The following is a 17272-nucleotide window of genomic DNA, read 5'->3' on the forward strand; positions in this document are numbered from 1 at the left end:
ATTGAGCAGGAGGTGCCGAGGATGAAGATATTATTCTTCTGCCCCATAATTGTGCAGTGAGTCGCTTACTCCTTGAGGGCCCTTGCACACTGAGCAATTCTCGAGGAATTGTAGCTGAAAAATTTCTGCTTGAAATTCCTCGCCTATTCTGCTCTGGCGGAATTCGAGGGGAATTTGAGCGGAATTCGAGCGGAATCCGCGCGGAAATCAAGTGGAATGCAAGCGGAATTACCAGCAGAATTCAAACCCCATTGACTTCTATAAGATTCCTCTAGCGGAATCCACCCAAAGAATTGACATGTACATTCTTTGGGCGGAATGCGGATTCTGCGCGGAATTCCGGACGGAAATTTACTCTGTGTGCACGGGCAGTCGGAAATCCCATTGTTCTCTATGGAAAGAGCAATGTTGCATTTACACGGGCGGAATTCCACGCGGATTCCGCCCGCTTTTTATGGCGGAATTCGGGCAGAATTCCGCTAGAATTGCTCAGTGTGCACATACCCTTATCTAGTAAGACTGTTAGGAGCACTGCCCCATCCCCATGGCGCTCTGCTGGCCCACTCTATTGATTATCATTAGAGGGGGCCAGCCAGCGAGGCACAGATAGGCGAGGAGTTAAAAACTAACTGCACGGGAACGTCACCAAGGATGACGGTAAGAGACATACCTTTATCCTCAGCACTCCATGTGCAATAGGGACATAAAAGCAGGTTACATTTGTTTAACCTGCTGATAGTTCCTCTTTTAAGAGGGGTACTCTGGTACTTCGTTATAAAAATTTCTAGTCATCCAGTAGTTATCAGCTGCTGTATGTCCTGTAGGAAGTGGTGTTTTCTTTCCAGTCTGACACACTGCTTTCTGCTTCCACCTCTGTCCATGGCAGGAACTGTCCAGAGCAGGAGAGGTTTTCTATGGAGATTTGCTGCTGCTTTAGACAGTTCCTAACATGCAGTAGCAGTCTTTGGCACCAAGCACCTTAAGCAATCGCTTGGGGCCCCCAACATCCAGGGGGGACCCCATGCCCCGCTCTTCTTTTGTGCTCAAGACTGCTAGACAGGGCCGCTGCTGCTGTGATCTGAACTGTAACTATGAGCACTCGTAATGAGCGCTCACAGTTACATGCAGCAGCACTGACAGGGCGGGAGCCATTGGCTCCCTTCCTGTCAGTCACTCTTGTGGCCGCAGGAAGTGTTTTCCCTGCGGTCACAAGTGGCCGCTCTGTCCTTGTGGTGCCGGTGCTCCAGTGACATCACTGGAGCATCCATGCCAGGACAAGGGGAGCGCGGCCTCTTATGACCGCAGGGAAAACCCTTGCGGCCACAAAAGTGAAGAGAAGAGGAGACACCCGGACCCAGGTGAGTATAAGTGTTTGCTTTATTGTGTTATATACTATATGGGAGGGGGAGCACACAGGGGCCTGTGTAACTGGGGGAGCGCACAGCAGGGGTCCATATAAATGGGGGGAGCACACAGTGGGGCTATATAACGGGGAAGACACAGGGGGGGCTATATATAACTGGGGGAGCACACAGGGGGGCTATAGACTACTGGGGCTTCAAAGAGGGGTCTATATACTACTTGGGTCAGCACACAGGGGGTCTATATACTACTTGGGGCAGCAGAATGGGGTCTATATACTACTTGGGGCAGCAGAATGGGGTCTATATACAACTGGGGGAGCACACAAGAGGTCTATATCCAAGTGGGGGAGCACACAAGGGGTCTATATACTACTGGGGTAGCACACAGGGGGTTTATATACTACTGGGGTAGCACACAGGGGTCTATATACTACTGGTGGGGCACACAGGGGGTCTATATACTACTGGGGGAACACACAGGGGTCTATATACTACTGGTGGGGCACACAGGGGGTCTATATACTACTGGGGGAACACACAGGAGTCTATACTACTGGTGGGGTACACAGGGGTTTATATACTGCTGAGGCAGCACACAGGGGGTCTATATATAACTGGGGGGCACACAGGGGTTTATATACTACTGGGGCAGCACACAGGGGGTCTATACTACTGGAGGAGCACACAGAGGTCTATATACTACTGGCGGGGCACACAGGGGGTCTATATACTACTGGCGGGACACACGGGGGTCTATATACTACTGGGGGAACACACAGAGGGTCTATATACTACTGGTAGGGCACACAGGGGGTCTATTTACTACTGGGGGCAGCACACAGGGGGTCTATATATAACTGGGGGAGCACACAAGGGGTCTTTATGCAGTGTCCCAGAACAGACTCTCTATTCCTGTTCTGGAAAGCATATCCACTGCAACTGTTTGCCATGTCTCCCCCTGCCACTCTCAGGTTCTATGGTTATACTCAGGTTTCCTGTATATTGCTTTGTGCACATATTTTTGTATAGTGGTTATGCAAAGGCTGGTGATCACGTGACCGTGCCCTGTTACCATGGTAACCCCAATGGCCGTTGAGCTTTGGCCAGGGGTTGCCATGTGACTTCCTCTAGCCCTCAGTTCCTGTTCCCTACCTCAGAGGGAATAGGTGTGTTCCCTGCAGTCTCTCTCCCCTGTTAGGAGAGTGGTCTGTGCTCTGATGCTCCAGTTACTGGCTCTCCGCCTACTTCAAGTGCCAAGAGTATCCTCTTATCTGGGTGTCGTTCCAGTCCTCAACTTCCTCATCAACTCAAGTTATTTACCGCAAGTACCCAGCATCTCTACTCTATTGTCACCACTACTCTTATCATCCGGCACGCTTCACCAACAGCCTATTGCAGCACCACCCTTACTCTGCTCGTACAAGGTTATTATATTCCCGGTTGCATCCAGAAGAGACTGTTGCTATTGGTTACTACCGTTACAATAAAATTGTAACCACCGTTGTTACTGAACCCTGGCATTGGTGTGTTAATCGGTGCCCCGACTAAGTGCAGCGAAGAATCGCATACCCAGTATCCCCGCATGGTCAGGAGCCCGTTTTCCAGCTGTATCACCCTCGTGCCTACACCGTGACAGCGCTATGCCCTACAGCTGCCCCGGCTCCTGCCTCTTAGTACCATCTACACTGCGGAGTGGCCCCAGGGGCCAGGGTCATTGCATATATACTGCTGTAGGAGCACACAGTGGTCTATATACTACTGGGGGAGCACACAGGGATCTATATAATACTGGTGGAGCACACAGGGGGGCTATATACTACTAGGGGAACCACACAGGGGGTTTATATACTACTGGAGGAGCACACAGGGGTCTATATCCAAGTGGGGGAGCACACAGGAGGGTATATCCAAGTGGGGGAGCGCACAGGGGGCTATATACCACTGAGGAAGCACACAGGGGAGCTATATACAAGTGGGGGAGCACACAGGGGGTCTATATACTAGTGGGGGAGCACACAGGGGGTATATGCAACTGGGGGCAGCACACGGGGTATATACGACTGGTGGCAGCACACAGGGGGTTTATATACAACTGGGACAGCACACAGGGGGTCTATATACTTTTGGGGGAGCACAGGGGGGGCTATATATAATTAGGGGAACACGCAGGCATCTATACACTACTGGGGGAAGCACACAAGGGGTATATACTACTGAGGGGAAGCACACAAGGGGTATATACTAGTGGCGGCTGCGCACAAGGGGTATATACTACTGGGGGCAGCACACCCCGGTCTATTGTTGTGGAGTGCGTGTCGAGGGGGGGCCCCAGACATAACTTCGCTTGGGGCCCCAGAAATGCCAAGACCGCTCCTGCTAACATGGACAGAGGTGGCAGCAGACAGCACTGTGTCACACTGAAGAGAATACACCACTTCCTGCAGTACATACAGCAGCTAAGTACTTTAAGACTGGATATTTTTATAAAGAAGTAATTTACAAATCTATATAACTATTATTGACAAATAAAAATCTACGTAAGCATGTAATTGGCTGGGCAGAGAGCAAGAGTTATTAGAACCAGGCAGAAGGAGAAGTCATTTCTCACATGTAAAATGGGCATTTACGATGGCAAAAATACACTGTGAACATGGCTTCAGCATAACTACAAGTCCCAGCAGGTCTAGAAGATCCAACATGCTGGGACTTGTAGTTGGGAACAGGAGAAAAAGGGGTTGCTTTTACCATACAGAAACTTTTTTTAGACACAGACAAACATAGACAGATCCACAGACACACACACACAGACAGACAGACAGACACTCCCTAGTGATACATTACCATGAAGAAGAAAGTCTCCCGTCCAGCTGCCTCCTTCTTCTGTAAGGGTATGTTCCCACTGCAAATTTTGCACAGAAATTTCAAGCAGAGGACGCATGGCGGACTCCACTTGAAGTTCCACCTGTCCCATTGACTCAATGGTAGTCTCAAGCTTAATCCGCCATCCACCCAAAGAATTTACAGGACGATTCTTTTGCCGGACAGCGGATTGAGAATATCACTGAGTCAATGGAACAGGCGGAACTTCAAGTGGAGTCTGCCACACAGCCTCCGCTTGAAATTTCTGTGCATATTCCGTAGTGGGAACATGCCCTTACTCTTCACAATAGCCTTAAAGAGGACCTGTCACCCCCGGTGACGGGGTGACAGGCTCCTGACCCCCCCCCCCCCCCCCCCAGTTAGACCCCCCTATACTCACGTGATCCCGCCGGGTCCCGCTTCTGGAGATGGTCGGGTCACGGAGATATCGGCGCCCGAAGCCCGGCGCGCACGCTCCTCAGATGAGTCCAACACTCATAGAGAATGACAGGAGAGTCCAGAGCTCCGTCATTCTCTATGAGCATTGGACTCATCTGAGGAACGCGCGCGCCGGGCTGCAGCGGCTGATGTCTCCGTGACCCGACCATCTCCAGAAGTGGGACCCGGCGGGATCGCGTGAGTATAGGGGGCTCTAACGGAGGGGTCGGGAGCCTGTCATCCCCCGTGCCTTTAAGGGAATGTGTCATCAAAAAATTACTTTTTGTTTAACTCCTTAAGGACAGAGCCTGAAATGGCCATAAAGTGTCACTGTGGTTTAAATTTTTTTTGCAGAAATCAATAGTACAGTCGATTTTAAGATACTTTGTAATTGGGTTTATTAGCCGAAAAATAAATTTTTATCACGAAAAAGCAGTTTGAAGCTCTCCCTTTTGTCTTCATCATTGTGTATGGAGAGGGGAGGGGTGGAGGCAGATGAGGCACCAAAACAGGACAACAAAGAGTTAATTAACAGCTACATTACTGGCTATCTCCTCTGACAGTCAGCACTGACCTCTGAATACGGCTTTCATGGAGCTCCCGGCTGTTTAACACCTAAGGACCGGGATAATTTTCGTTTTTTCCTCCTTGTGTATATAAGGCCATAGCAGTAGCATTTTTACACCTACAGACCCACATGAGCCCTTATTTTTTTGCGTCACTAATTGTACTTTGCAATGACAGGCTGAATTTTTGCATAAAATATGCTGCGAAAACCAGAAAAAAATTATATGCGCAGTGAAATAAAAAAAAAACCACGCAATACTTTTTCTTTGGGGGGGCTTTGTTTTTACGCCGTGTGTCCTATGGAAAAACTGACATGGTATATATGTTCCTCAAGTTGGTACGATTAAAACGATATGTAATATGTATAACTTTTATATAAATTGATGGCTCGTAAAAAAATAAAACCTTTTACAGAAAATAAACGTTCCTTAAAATCGCTCTATTCCCATGCCTATAGCACTTTTATCCTTTGGTCTATGGGGCTGTGTGAGGTGTCATTTTTTGCGCCATGATCTGTACTTTCTATCTGTATCTTGATTGCGCATATGTGACTTTTTGATCGCTTTTGATTACAATTTCTGGATTTGATGCGACCAAAAATGCGCAATTTTGCAGGTTGGAATTTTTTTGCGCCTGCGCCGTTTATCGTGAGGGACCATGTATTAAATAAATTAATATTTTGGGTGATTACGTAAACATTTTCATTTATTTATTTATATTTATAAAATGGGAAAAGGGGGTGATTTGGACTTTTATTAGGGGAGGGGGTTATTTATTAATGAAAACACTTTATTTTGTTTTCACATACAGTAATTAGAATCCCCCTAGGGGACTTCTATATACACAGCACTAATCTCCCATTGAGATCAATCCTGTGTATAAAACAGAGCACCGATCCATCAGATCGGTGCTCTATTATAATGGTCTGCTGCAGACCACAAACATGGATTGCCAAGCCGGGATCAGGGTCATTCCGACGCTGAGCCCCGGCCGGCTCATTACAACGGATCTCCCCTCCGCAATCGCATCTAGACACCAGGGACAGGGGCACAGTCACTATTCAAATGCAGCTGTCATCTTTGACAGCTGCATTTGAATAGTTAATTAGCCGGCCACGGCGATCGGCCGCGGCGGCTAAGACCTGCAGTCCCTGGCTGCACATAGCAGCCGGGGACCGCGGGCTGCAGAGAGGGCTTATGTCGGGAGCCCTCTCTGATCCCCCTTAACGGCCGCATGACGGGTATACCCCTCTCCCTCCTCCCCCCTCCCCTGTCTATAGAATAGGCAGGGTTGTGTCTGATGCAATAAGTCACAATTTCCTGATATTTTGCAGTAAATGGAAAATAGGAGGGGGGGGAAGGGACCTGGGAAAAGTCTTTTTGAATGCAGATGGCATATTCGCCTAATAAACCCAATTACAATTTTCTTAAAATCACCTGGACTATTGATTTCAGCAAAAAAAAATATGACAGTGGCTCTTTAAGGACCGGGTCAATTGTCACTTTTGAGTTTTCGTTTTTTCTTTCTCACCTATAACTCTTATATTTTTCTACCTACAGGTCTTGTTTGTTTTCAGGAACAGGTGCACTTTGTAATGGCATCTTTCAATCTGCCATAAAATTGATACCGCAAATTTTGGGGGGGTTCCATGTTTACGTAATGCACTTTACGGTAAAACTGGCATTTTTTCGTTTTTCTGTAGGTCGGTCTGAACACCATAAGGTATTGATAGACAGTAAAGATCATAGCACATAGTCCCAAAGACAAAAAAAATAAGCGTTATAGGTATCAGAAAATAGCATTAATAGCATTATTATTAAAAAAAAAAATCGGCCATGATTGGTTCTCTTTTAACTAAAGTTAGACTTCCTGATGTGTCTGTGGTGATAAGAGGAGTCTGCTTTAAACTCCCTATTACATGGGCCAATCAAAAGAACAAGCGAGCACACTGCCGTCACTTCCTTTACACGGAGAGGCGGCATGTTGAAAAACAACGATCGGCCGACATCATGCATGCTGACTGATCGTTGTCTTTTAACATTACATTACACAAATCAATTATCCGCTGTAATCGTTTTTTGTAACAGGATCTTAAATTGATCTGTACAGCATTTCAGCGACATGTGACACAAGGAGATAGATGAGACAATAGCAGATCCCTGTGGAATGACCTCTTCAAAGGTCACATAGGGCGCTCAGTAATGTTTCATCTCAAGGGGACAGAGTCTGTCTATTGTGGTCTATATCACTAACTGCTGTTAAGAACAGCACAGGCAATATGGCAGCCCCTATAACAATGTACAAGAAGTGAAATAAAAAATTACAGTAAGAAAATAAAAAACAGATTAGAGTAAAATAATAACTTTTAATATCTGGCTCTAATCAGTATATAAAATTTAGGTGACACGGGCCTGGTAGATCATGTTCTGTACTTTCTGGGGTTTAAAGAAGTTTGATGATGTCACTGAAGGTCCTTAAACTCCAGGAAGTACGGAGCCCATATTGATAATGCAGAGCTGCTATTATCAGTGTAGTCTCTGGTTGGAGTCCCTGCTGTGTGTGCTGATGTCTGTAAAGAAGGGACCAGTAATGCCAATATACTGATGTGAGCAGCATTTTAAGTTGATGCTGTATTCACTAACCATGACCATCATTAGTTGAACCCATCATATGTCAGGGGATTCGTATGTCGGGGGACCCCTGTATGGGCATCTTTGTTGATTTATGACATGGGAAGGCAAAGTGTTATATTTCCCCAGAAAATTCCTTTAAACGTACAGACCCATTGTTTCTAGGAAGATATTTAACCATTTAGAGTCCTAGCGCTACACATGCCCAAGGAGGATGGGCAATAGTGATATCCTCTGTACTCCGACCTGTGAATTCCTCAAACTAGGGAAGCAGTGGAAAAAGCAATAGTATCCCTCAGAGGTTTATGGGGTTTTGTATATGAGGGAGCAAGTAGGTTATTAAATAGTAGAATAATATAGCTATTACAGGAGGTCTTTAATAAATATGACTAGGTAGATGGGTGGTCTGCAAAGCTGTTGATGGTGTTAGACAAATATGTTTAAGGTGTAACAAATAAGTTTGATGGAATTGGACCCCTGAAGTTGTAAACCCCATGAAATTACTCTGCAACCTCCTAGACGCAACCTCCTGATCTCCATGTATCTGGTCCCCCGGCCTTACCTGGTGTTTTTATTTAAAGGACTTGGGAATGTTCTCCTGCATTGCAGGAAACAGTCTTCCTTTGATCAGGATCTCATACCCTTCTTATTGACATGCAGACCTTTAACTCCTTCTTACTTATCCGTGCCCACAGAGAATTACTTTTAAAATGTTTCCTCTTATTTATTTAAAGAGATCGGCAGGCAAAGAGTTAACCACTTCACACAGCTCCTCTATTCCCAGATGTCATTTTACAGTGCAATTTTATGTTACACCTGGGAATAATAAATGAAAGCTAATAATTTTTATGCACTGGATCTGCATATTTCCTGCATAATAAATTCTACTTTTTTATTGCACTTGCATAAAGTATTTGTAAGATCTTCATATTGAGGTGTAAAGTTGACACCAGGAGATGAAGGGGCTGGTAAATAGAGCAATAACAGGAATTACAAGGCTCCATTACGCTACATGAAAAGTTACAATAAGAAGTTATTGGGTGTCATAATGTGCTTAATAGAAAGAGCCTCTATGAAACACCTATTGGGAGGAATATATGAGAGGACAGCCAGAGAGGGCATATATATATATATACACAGGTGGTGAATGCTGAGAGAGAGAGAGAGAGAGAGAATAAACCAAAAGGAAGGTGGACATTGAAAAAGCTGGACATTAAATGCAAATGAATGACAGTAAAATCTCATACCCCTGGGGTATGTTTTATCCATGCATTGTTAAAGGGGGAAAGATTAAGCAGCTCGCGACAATATCAGCTCTATATACTCTGATATCTGAAAAATATTAGAATATAACCGTAGATATATATGATGGACAATCTCTATATACTCTCTTATATATTGAATATGTACAATTTAATAATCATTACAAAATACATTGTGGGAACATCGCCCAAGGCCATGACCGCATAACCTCTTTTTTTGGCCGCTAGACAGCCAGTCATTTTTTTTACAGCTGTCATTTTGCGCCTAAATAACAGCCATTATTTAGGTGCAAAATGACAGCTGTGCAAAAATTGAATTAGTATTGAATAGTCATTCATGTGTGTCTGTATGGCACTTGCTTGGTGCTGAGATGTCAGGCCACGTCTGTGTGTGGCACTGGCTACATCTTTATATAGGAAAAAGGTCAGAAAAAGCCATTGATTAATAACCCTAAATCTAATGGAGTGATTTAGGGCCTTGGAATGGCTTTAGAGCAGTTTTGCCTGGAACAATAGGCAAAAAGAAAAAAAAACTGAAACTAAATCCATTTTAATATCAGGAGTAATGCATTTGAAAAAAATATCTTTATAAGACAAAATAGTAAAAGAAAGGGAAACATGTTTGAATTTCTTCAAGATATTTATTCCAAATGTGACATTACGCAGGCGATAAAGTACATTTCCGAATAGTACAGACTATGGGAATTTCTTAAAGTGACACTGTCGTGAATTTTTTTTTGCAGAAATCAATAGTCCAGGCGATTTTAAGAAACTTTGTAATTGGGTTTATTATCCGAAAAATGCATTTTTATCATGAAAAAGCAGTTTGAAGCTCTCCCCCCTGTCTTCATTGTTCTCCTATGGAGAGAGCTAAAGAAAAGACCAAAACAGGACAACAAAGAGTTAATCTACAAATCCCTCACGGGATATCTCCTGTGACAGTCACCAGTGACCTGTCTGAGCTCAGATTACAGCTGTCACCCAGCTCCGTGCCTGTAATCCTCTGTTATCTGCTTTCTGCTGCTGGCTAAGGGCCCTATTCCACCGGACGATTATCGTTAGCATAATCGTTAACGATTAACAATCTCAAACGACCGCTATTGCGAAAGACCTGAAAACGTTCACTCATTTCCATGGAACGATAATCGTTACTTATGATCGTAATTGCGATCGTTTCTTCTTCCGTATTTCTTCGCTATTGCGTTCGTATCTATTGCGAACGACCGAACGATGTCTTATTCAATGCGAACGATTTGCGAACGTTTTGCGAACGAGCAACGATAAAAATAGGTCCAGGTCTTATAAAGCGATCAACGATTTCTCGTTCGGTCGTTAATCGTTACTGCATTTCAACCGAACGATTATCGTTTAGATTCGAACGATTTAACGATAATCTGAACGATAATCGTCCGGTGGAATAGGGCCCTTACTCCCTCCTTCCTCCTCCCCCCTCCCCTCTCCCCTCTCCCTAGAGCAGACAGGGTACGACTCCTGCAACAAGTCACAATTTTCATATTTTTCAGAGTGGATGAAAAAGAGGAAGGAGGGGGGGACCTGGGAAAAGGCTTTTTACATGCAGATAATGGCAGATTTGGCTAATAAACCCAATTACAAAGTTTCTTAAAATCGCCTGGACTATTGATTTCTGCAAAAAAAAAATACGACAGTGACTCTTTAAGTTCTCTAGTCTTCACCATGCCATGTTCAGTCCTGGGGTCAGCCTTCCACCTGGGGTTGGTATTATATAGCGGCGGTTTGGGGCGAGTGGCGCCGGTACAGATTCACTTTAACTTCCAATTGTTTTCATTTCTCTATTTGATAGGTTTTATGGTCATAAATTGACTCACTGATTTCTGTCTTTTCCCTCAGACACTGCCCTTTTCGAAAGCTATACTCAAGGGGAGATACGAGAACTCGTTTCTACTCTTGTAGAGCGGTACAGCCAATCCATCCACTCTGGGGACGACCCAAGAAATGTAGCCAGAATGAAGAGAGCTCGTGCCCGGAAACAGCCCTGTACTATAAAAGAGCTGGAAGTGAGAGTCAGCGAGCTCGGCCTGGGCTACTTATCTGACGAAACAGTCCTGTTCCGCTATTGCAGCGGTACCTGTGAAGCTGCTGTCCGGAACTATGACCTCTCTCTGCAGAGTATTAGAGGCAAGAAGAAGCTAAAGAAAGAGAAAGTAAGAGCCAAACCTTGCTGCAGGCCTCTAACCTACGATGATGATATTTCTTTCTTGGACGCGAAAAATCACTATCACACCATTAAAGAGGTATCGGCCAAGGACTGTGGCTGTGTGTGATCGGTATTAAAAGGTTTTACTGGACAGAATATACAGACTCCACTATAGGGCGTCATGCAGACACAAGATGCATCTTTTATTTCTACCTCACTGAATCGCAAACAATAATATAATAAAACTCTGCTGGATAAAAAGGCAGCATGTGACTAAAAGAACCTGATGGTAACAAGAAGGTCATAATACAGGTCTGTGCATAGGAAACATGGACAGAAATCTGAGGGCACAAGCTTGTATGGTATTCGTATCGCATGTAAACTGATTATATTTATTGGCTCTTTTCTGCTTCCAGCAACCAGATGATCTATACGTTTTAGTCTAACCAAAAATATTATTATCCCATGAATTACAAGCAGTGGATTGTGGATCCATTCATGGGTAGCTGGAGTATAAAGCCATCACATCATATTGGTGCCAAAGTCTGAGCCTTTACATCTGCAGCTTATGACAATGACTTTAGAGCGGATATCTTCTCTTACCATGTAACCTGAAGGCACTAGGTATCAGCATTACTCTAAGGGGGATTCTGGCCAGAGAAAAAATATCTATACATTTCTTTTTTAATAAAATGATGTAACATTGTAATATAAATTTATTTAAAAATGTATTTTTTACATTGAGTGGCAGTAATAAGTAGAGACCCGCCCCATTAGGGCCATATAACATGGCCTGATGACTTAATGTAAGCGAGCACCGATCTGCTAGATCAGCAGCAAGGTCTGTATATATATATATATATATATATATATATATATAGTTAGCGATGTCCGTGTAGCCCTTGTAAAATAATAAACTATGCATACTCTCAACGCTCCCAGATGTCCTGCTAGCTTCGGCCCTTCTCTCAGTGCCACGGCCAGTGATTAGCAGTGATTAGCGGACCGTCTGACTTTTGGTCTATTGTCATGCCTGTGATTCTGGCCGCATAGTTGCGATCCCACAAATATGCGGCCAGGATATTCCAGGGAATTCCAGATCGATTCCCTGGAATATCCTGGCCGCATATTCCCGGGAGCGGAACTATGCGGCCGGGATCACAGGCATGCCGATAGAGCAAACTGCTTTGGGACCAAAAGTCCGAAAGATTCGCTCATCTCTAGTGATTAGCTGAGCAGTCTGTCACTTCAAACACTGCGGGGAGTGGACTGAAGCTGGCAGGACATCAGGGAGCATGATGTTGTATAGCTTATTATTTTCTTTTTACACATTCATCGGCTGTCGGCCGCACATCACTATTAACGTAGCTACTACACATAACAACGCATGGTTGGCGGCTGATGATTTAAGGTCAGGACCAAAAGACAAGATCAGTGACGATCTCCAATTTTCATTCCATATAATAGGGCCCTTTGTGTCGGGAACTGCAGGACTGCTCAATTATCCCCGACCACTCTGCAATACAGTGCTGGGCTACTGACCCACAAAGTTTCACCAAGGGTAATGTGGTGCTCTAAAATAGAAATCAGGGGAGGCTCATCCAGGTGGCAGCAGAGGGGCAGTGTTGCCCCATATATACGTAAAGAAATGTATTTTTATTTTTCCACCAGAAAACCCCTTTAATTCTATCCATGTACATTTTGTCTGTAAATGTCCTTGAATGTTGAATATATGAGTTGATGTAATTTCTGTATTGGTAATATTTATAAGTATTATATATAGTCCAGGATCTGGTTATGAAACAGCAGAATAAAATATTGACACTTTCATTTATATTTATTTTGAGTAATGAATTAAAGAATCCTATAATAAAGCCACATACCACAGTGTCAATGGATGGAGGATGATAAGAGGTTCGTCATCATGATATTAGCATTTGTTAATAAAGCTATGTTTTTAATAATGGGCGCTGCATCTGGACAATGTTCACACATGGCGTTTTTGATGCATTTTTCAGATTTACTGCTGAGACTTCCAGCTGACAGTAAATAAGGGCTGGACAGGGCAACTAGAAGAAAATAAAAGCATTTTTACTATGTTCTGAAATTCCAATCTAAGGCTGGGTCCAAGCTATGTTCACACAATGATTTTCAACTGCTGTTATTTAACATACTTTGGCGCCTATCATTCCAATGACGGCCATTGGTACATTATTTAAGTTTAGGTTGAATGATGGCCACATTCAACTCCCTTTTGGCTGCAGCTATTATTAAAGATCCATTGAATTTTGTTAAAAAGACAATGAAAGGACGACCAAAAAAAAAAAATCTGTGTGTGAACAGCTTAAAATAAGGGCCATTGTTTCTATAGACTTCAACGTAAATCAATAAAGACTGCAAATAATGGCTGTGAACATGGCCTCACACTGCATTTTTGCTTTCCATTTAATGGATCCATTTTTAGATGGCTAGTTTTAATGTACAGAAAACCATGTTTTTGTGTACACAAAAAAAAGTATCGGTTTTGATCCGTTTGTTGTTTTATTTTTTTTATAATGGAAGTTAATGGAAAACAGATTCTAATGGATGACACACAGCTGCATCTGTTTTCCCCCATACAGATACAGATACGTTAAACGTGCAGTAGAAACACAGTGTGAACCCAGCCTAATAAACATAAGATATCATGTATCTCACAGTAAAATAAATGCAAAAAGCAGTCATAAAATAAGGAAAAAAATATGTCCGTCTTTCATCTCTAATATTCTGCTACATTAAAGCGACTCTGTACCCACGATCGGTCCCCCCCAAACCGCTTGTACCTGTGGATAGCTGCTTGTAATCCAAGATCTGTCCTGGGGTCCATTCGGCAGGTCATGCAGTTATTGTCCTTAAAAACAACTTTTAAACTTGCAGCCCCGTGCCATATGGGCGTGGCTTTTCTGTATGCTGAACATTGCACAGGTGCCTTAACGATCCAGCGCATGTGCCGGGCTGACACAGCTGATGAATAGGAGACAATCTGCCTGGAGCATGATGATGCTGAGGGTAGGGAGGAGGGACAGAGAGGTTGTGCCAGCCTAATGCATACACAATCTAGGCCACTCCCGTAGGGCACGGGGCTGTCAGTTTAAAAGTTGTTTTTTAGGACAATAACTGCATCCCCTGCCGAATAGACCCCAGGAAAGATCTTGGATTAAAAGCAGCTATCCGAAGGTACAAGTGCTTTGGGGGGTCAGATTGTGGGTCTCATTGAAAAACAGCTGTAAGAGACTGGATCCAGTTTTTCCAGGCAGTTTTTCTGGAGCAGTGCGGCATGGAGTTCAAAGACCGGCGGCTGGTAATCTTAGCAAAGCACTTCCCTACTGCTGTGGAATGGTAGAATAAAAGACGCCATTACAAAGCACAACTACTCCTGTAAAAAAAAGCCCTTACATAGCCTTGCAGATAGAAAACTGAAAGAAGGAGAGGAGGGAAAAACAAAAACACAAAGATCAAAATTTGAGCGGTCCATTGGGTCATTTTGGGCCTGGTCCTCAAAGGGTTAAGAATTGCTTATCTCTAGTCAAAAGTTTTTATTTTTATAGTTTTACGCAGTGTGAACATAGCCAAAAAGAGGAGTGACCACACCCATTTGTGAATATATTTCTGCAGGTCAGGGCACCCGCTGCTGGGTCACCCGCCTGCCCCGGAGACCAGAACCGCCACGCGCCCCCATCACCTCATCAAAGAGTGTTCCCCCCTGGAACACTACAACTCCCAGCATGCACTGACAGCTAACCTGTGACAACACTACAACCCCCAGCATGTACTGACAGCCTGTGACAACACTACAACTCCCAGCATGTACTGACAGCCTGTGACAACACCTTCCAACATGCACTGACAGCCTATGACAACACTACAACTCCCAGCATGCACTGACAACTAGCCTGTGACAACACTACAACGCCCAGCATGTACTGACAGCTAGCCTGTGACAACACTACAACTCCCAGCACTACAACTCCCAGCATGTGCCCCCATGTGTCCCGCTGTCCCCCACCCCGACCCCGGCGTTCACACTGGCAGCTGCTGAGTGCAGACTGCGGCCCTTACACTGTGAGCGCTCCTAATGAGCGCTCACAGCTACACCTACTGGCCACGCGTACGCCGTTCCCGACACTGAGGAAGGAGGTGATGCACAGGCTTCTAATGCAGGCTTCCTCCTCCAGCCCCGCGGCGCCCGCACTCCCCTCCTGCCTGGCACAGATGATGTGAGAGGAGTGCAGGCGCCGTGGAGCTGGAAAAGGAAGCCCATAGTTGCCAACATGTATGACCCGGTAAGCCCCCCCCCCCCGCGCCCACCGCGGGGCTAACTAACCAGCAGAGTACACAGCGCCAGAGGAGGAGAGACGCCATGGACAACAGGAAATATGGTAAGAATAATGGGTCAGTCTCTTACCATATTTCTAGTTGTCCATGGCGTCTCTCCTTCTCTGGCCCTGTATACTATGCTGGCTAGTTAGCCCACGGAGTGCATCGGGGGCGGGGCTTACCGCGATGGGGGCGGGGTATACTGTTTGCAACTATGGAAGCCTGCACCAGAAGCTTCACGAGATTGAGTACTAAGGGGCATACTAAGAAGGTACTAAAAGGTATACTAAGGGGGTACTAAGGGGGTACTAAGGGGCATACTAAGAGGTATACTAAGGGGGTACTAAGGGACATACTAAGAAGGTACTAAGGGGCATACTAAGGGGGTACTAAGGGACATACGAAGAAGGTACTAAGGGGCATACTAAGGGGGTACTAAGGGGCATACTAAGGGGGTACTAGGGGGCATACTAAGGGGGTACTAAAGGGCATACTAAGGGGGTACTAAGGGGCATACTAAGGGGGTAGTAAGGGGCATAATAAGGGGAAAACTAAGGGGGTACTAAAGGGCATACTAAGGGGGTACTAAGGGGGTAGTAAGGGGCATACTAAGGGGGTACTAAGGGGCATACTAAGGGGCATACAAAGCGGTACTAAGGGGCATACTAAGGGGCATACTAAGGGGCATACTAAGGGGCGTACTAAGGGGCGTACTAAGGGGGTACTAAGGAGCGTACTAAGGGGCATACTAAGGGGGTACTAAGAAGGTACTAAGGGGCATACTAAGCGGTACTAAGGGGCATACTAAGGGGCATACTAAGGGGGTACAAAGAAGGTACTAAGGAGCGTACTAAGGGGCATACTAAGGGGGTACTAAGAAGGTACTAAGAGGCATACTAAGGGGGTACTAGGGGGCATACTCAGGGCCGCTTTAACCAGAGAGCACATGGTGCACGTGCACCGGGCCCACTGGTTAAAAGGGCCCCCCCCGAGCAGGCCGGCCGTTGCTATGTGCGACCAGTGCGGTCGCACAGGGCTGCGGCCACCAGCCTGTCAGGGGGGAGCGCCATGGATGGGTAATCTACTTACCGCTCCATGGCGTCCCCTGCAGGGCCCCCCCGTCCGCCGCTGCCCCCGCCTGCTGCCGCTGCGGCGCTTCAGTGGCAGCGTTACTGACAGAGAGAGAGCCATTGGCTCCCTCCCTGTCAGTCCCTCTTGTGGCCGCACTTCCTGCGGTCACAAGAGGCCGCACTCTCCCTCTAGCGCCCAACGTCACTGGAGCGTCGGCGCGAGGGTAAGGGGAGTGCAGCCTCTTGTGACCGCAGGAAGTGCGGCCACAAGAGGGAAGAGAAGAGGAACGCGTGGACCTAGGTGAGTAACAGTGTTTGTTTTTTTCAATGTTATATGGGAGGGGGAGCACATATACTATGGGGGAGCACAGGGGGCTATATACTATGGGGGAGCACAGGGGAGCTATATACTATGGAGGAGCACAGGGGGCTATATACTATGGGGGAGCACAGGGGGCTATATACTATGGGGGAGCACAGGGGGCTATATACTATGGGGGAGCACACGGGAGCTATATACTATGGGGGAGCACAGGGGGCTATATACTAT

General features: G+C 45.6%; 1 protein-coding gene across 2 annotated transcripts in view; it reads left to right on the forward strand.

Moving 5' to 3' along the window:
• The window catches only part of NRTN (neurturin), a 161395-nt gene extending 148271 nt beyond the window's left edge, over positions 1-13124 (forward strand). For both annotated transcript variants that reach the window (XM_069976636.1, XM_069976634.1), the window contains one exon: positions 10990-13124. In XM_069976636.1, the coding sequence (XP_069832737.1) occupies positions 10990-11423 (434 nt within the window). In that variant the 3' untranslated portion in view covers positions 11424-13124. The remainder of the gene's footprint in view (positions 1-10989) is intronic.
• The last annotated feature ends 4148 nt before the right edge of the window (positions 13125-17272 follow it).

This window comes from Dendropsophus ebraccatus, chromosome 7, assembly GCF_027789765.1.
Source record: "Dendropsophus ebraccatus isolate aDenEbr1 chromosome 7, aDenEbr1.pat, whole genome shotgun sequence".
NCBI lineage: Eukaryota > Metazoa > Chordata > Amphibia > Anura > Hylidae > Dendropsophus > Dendropsophus ebraccatus.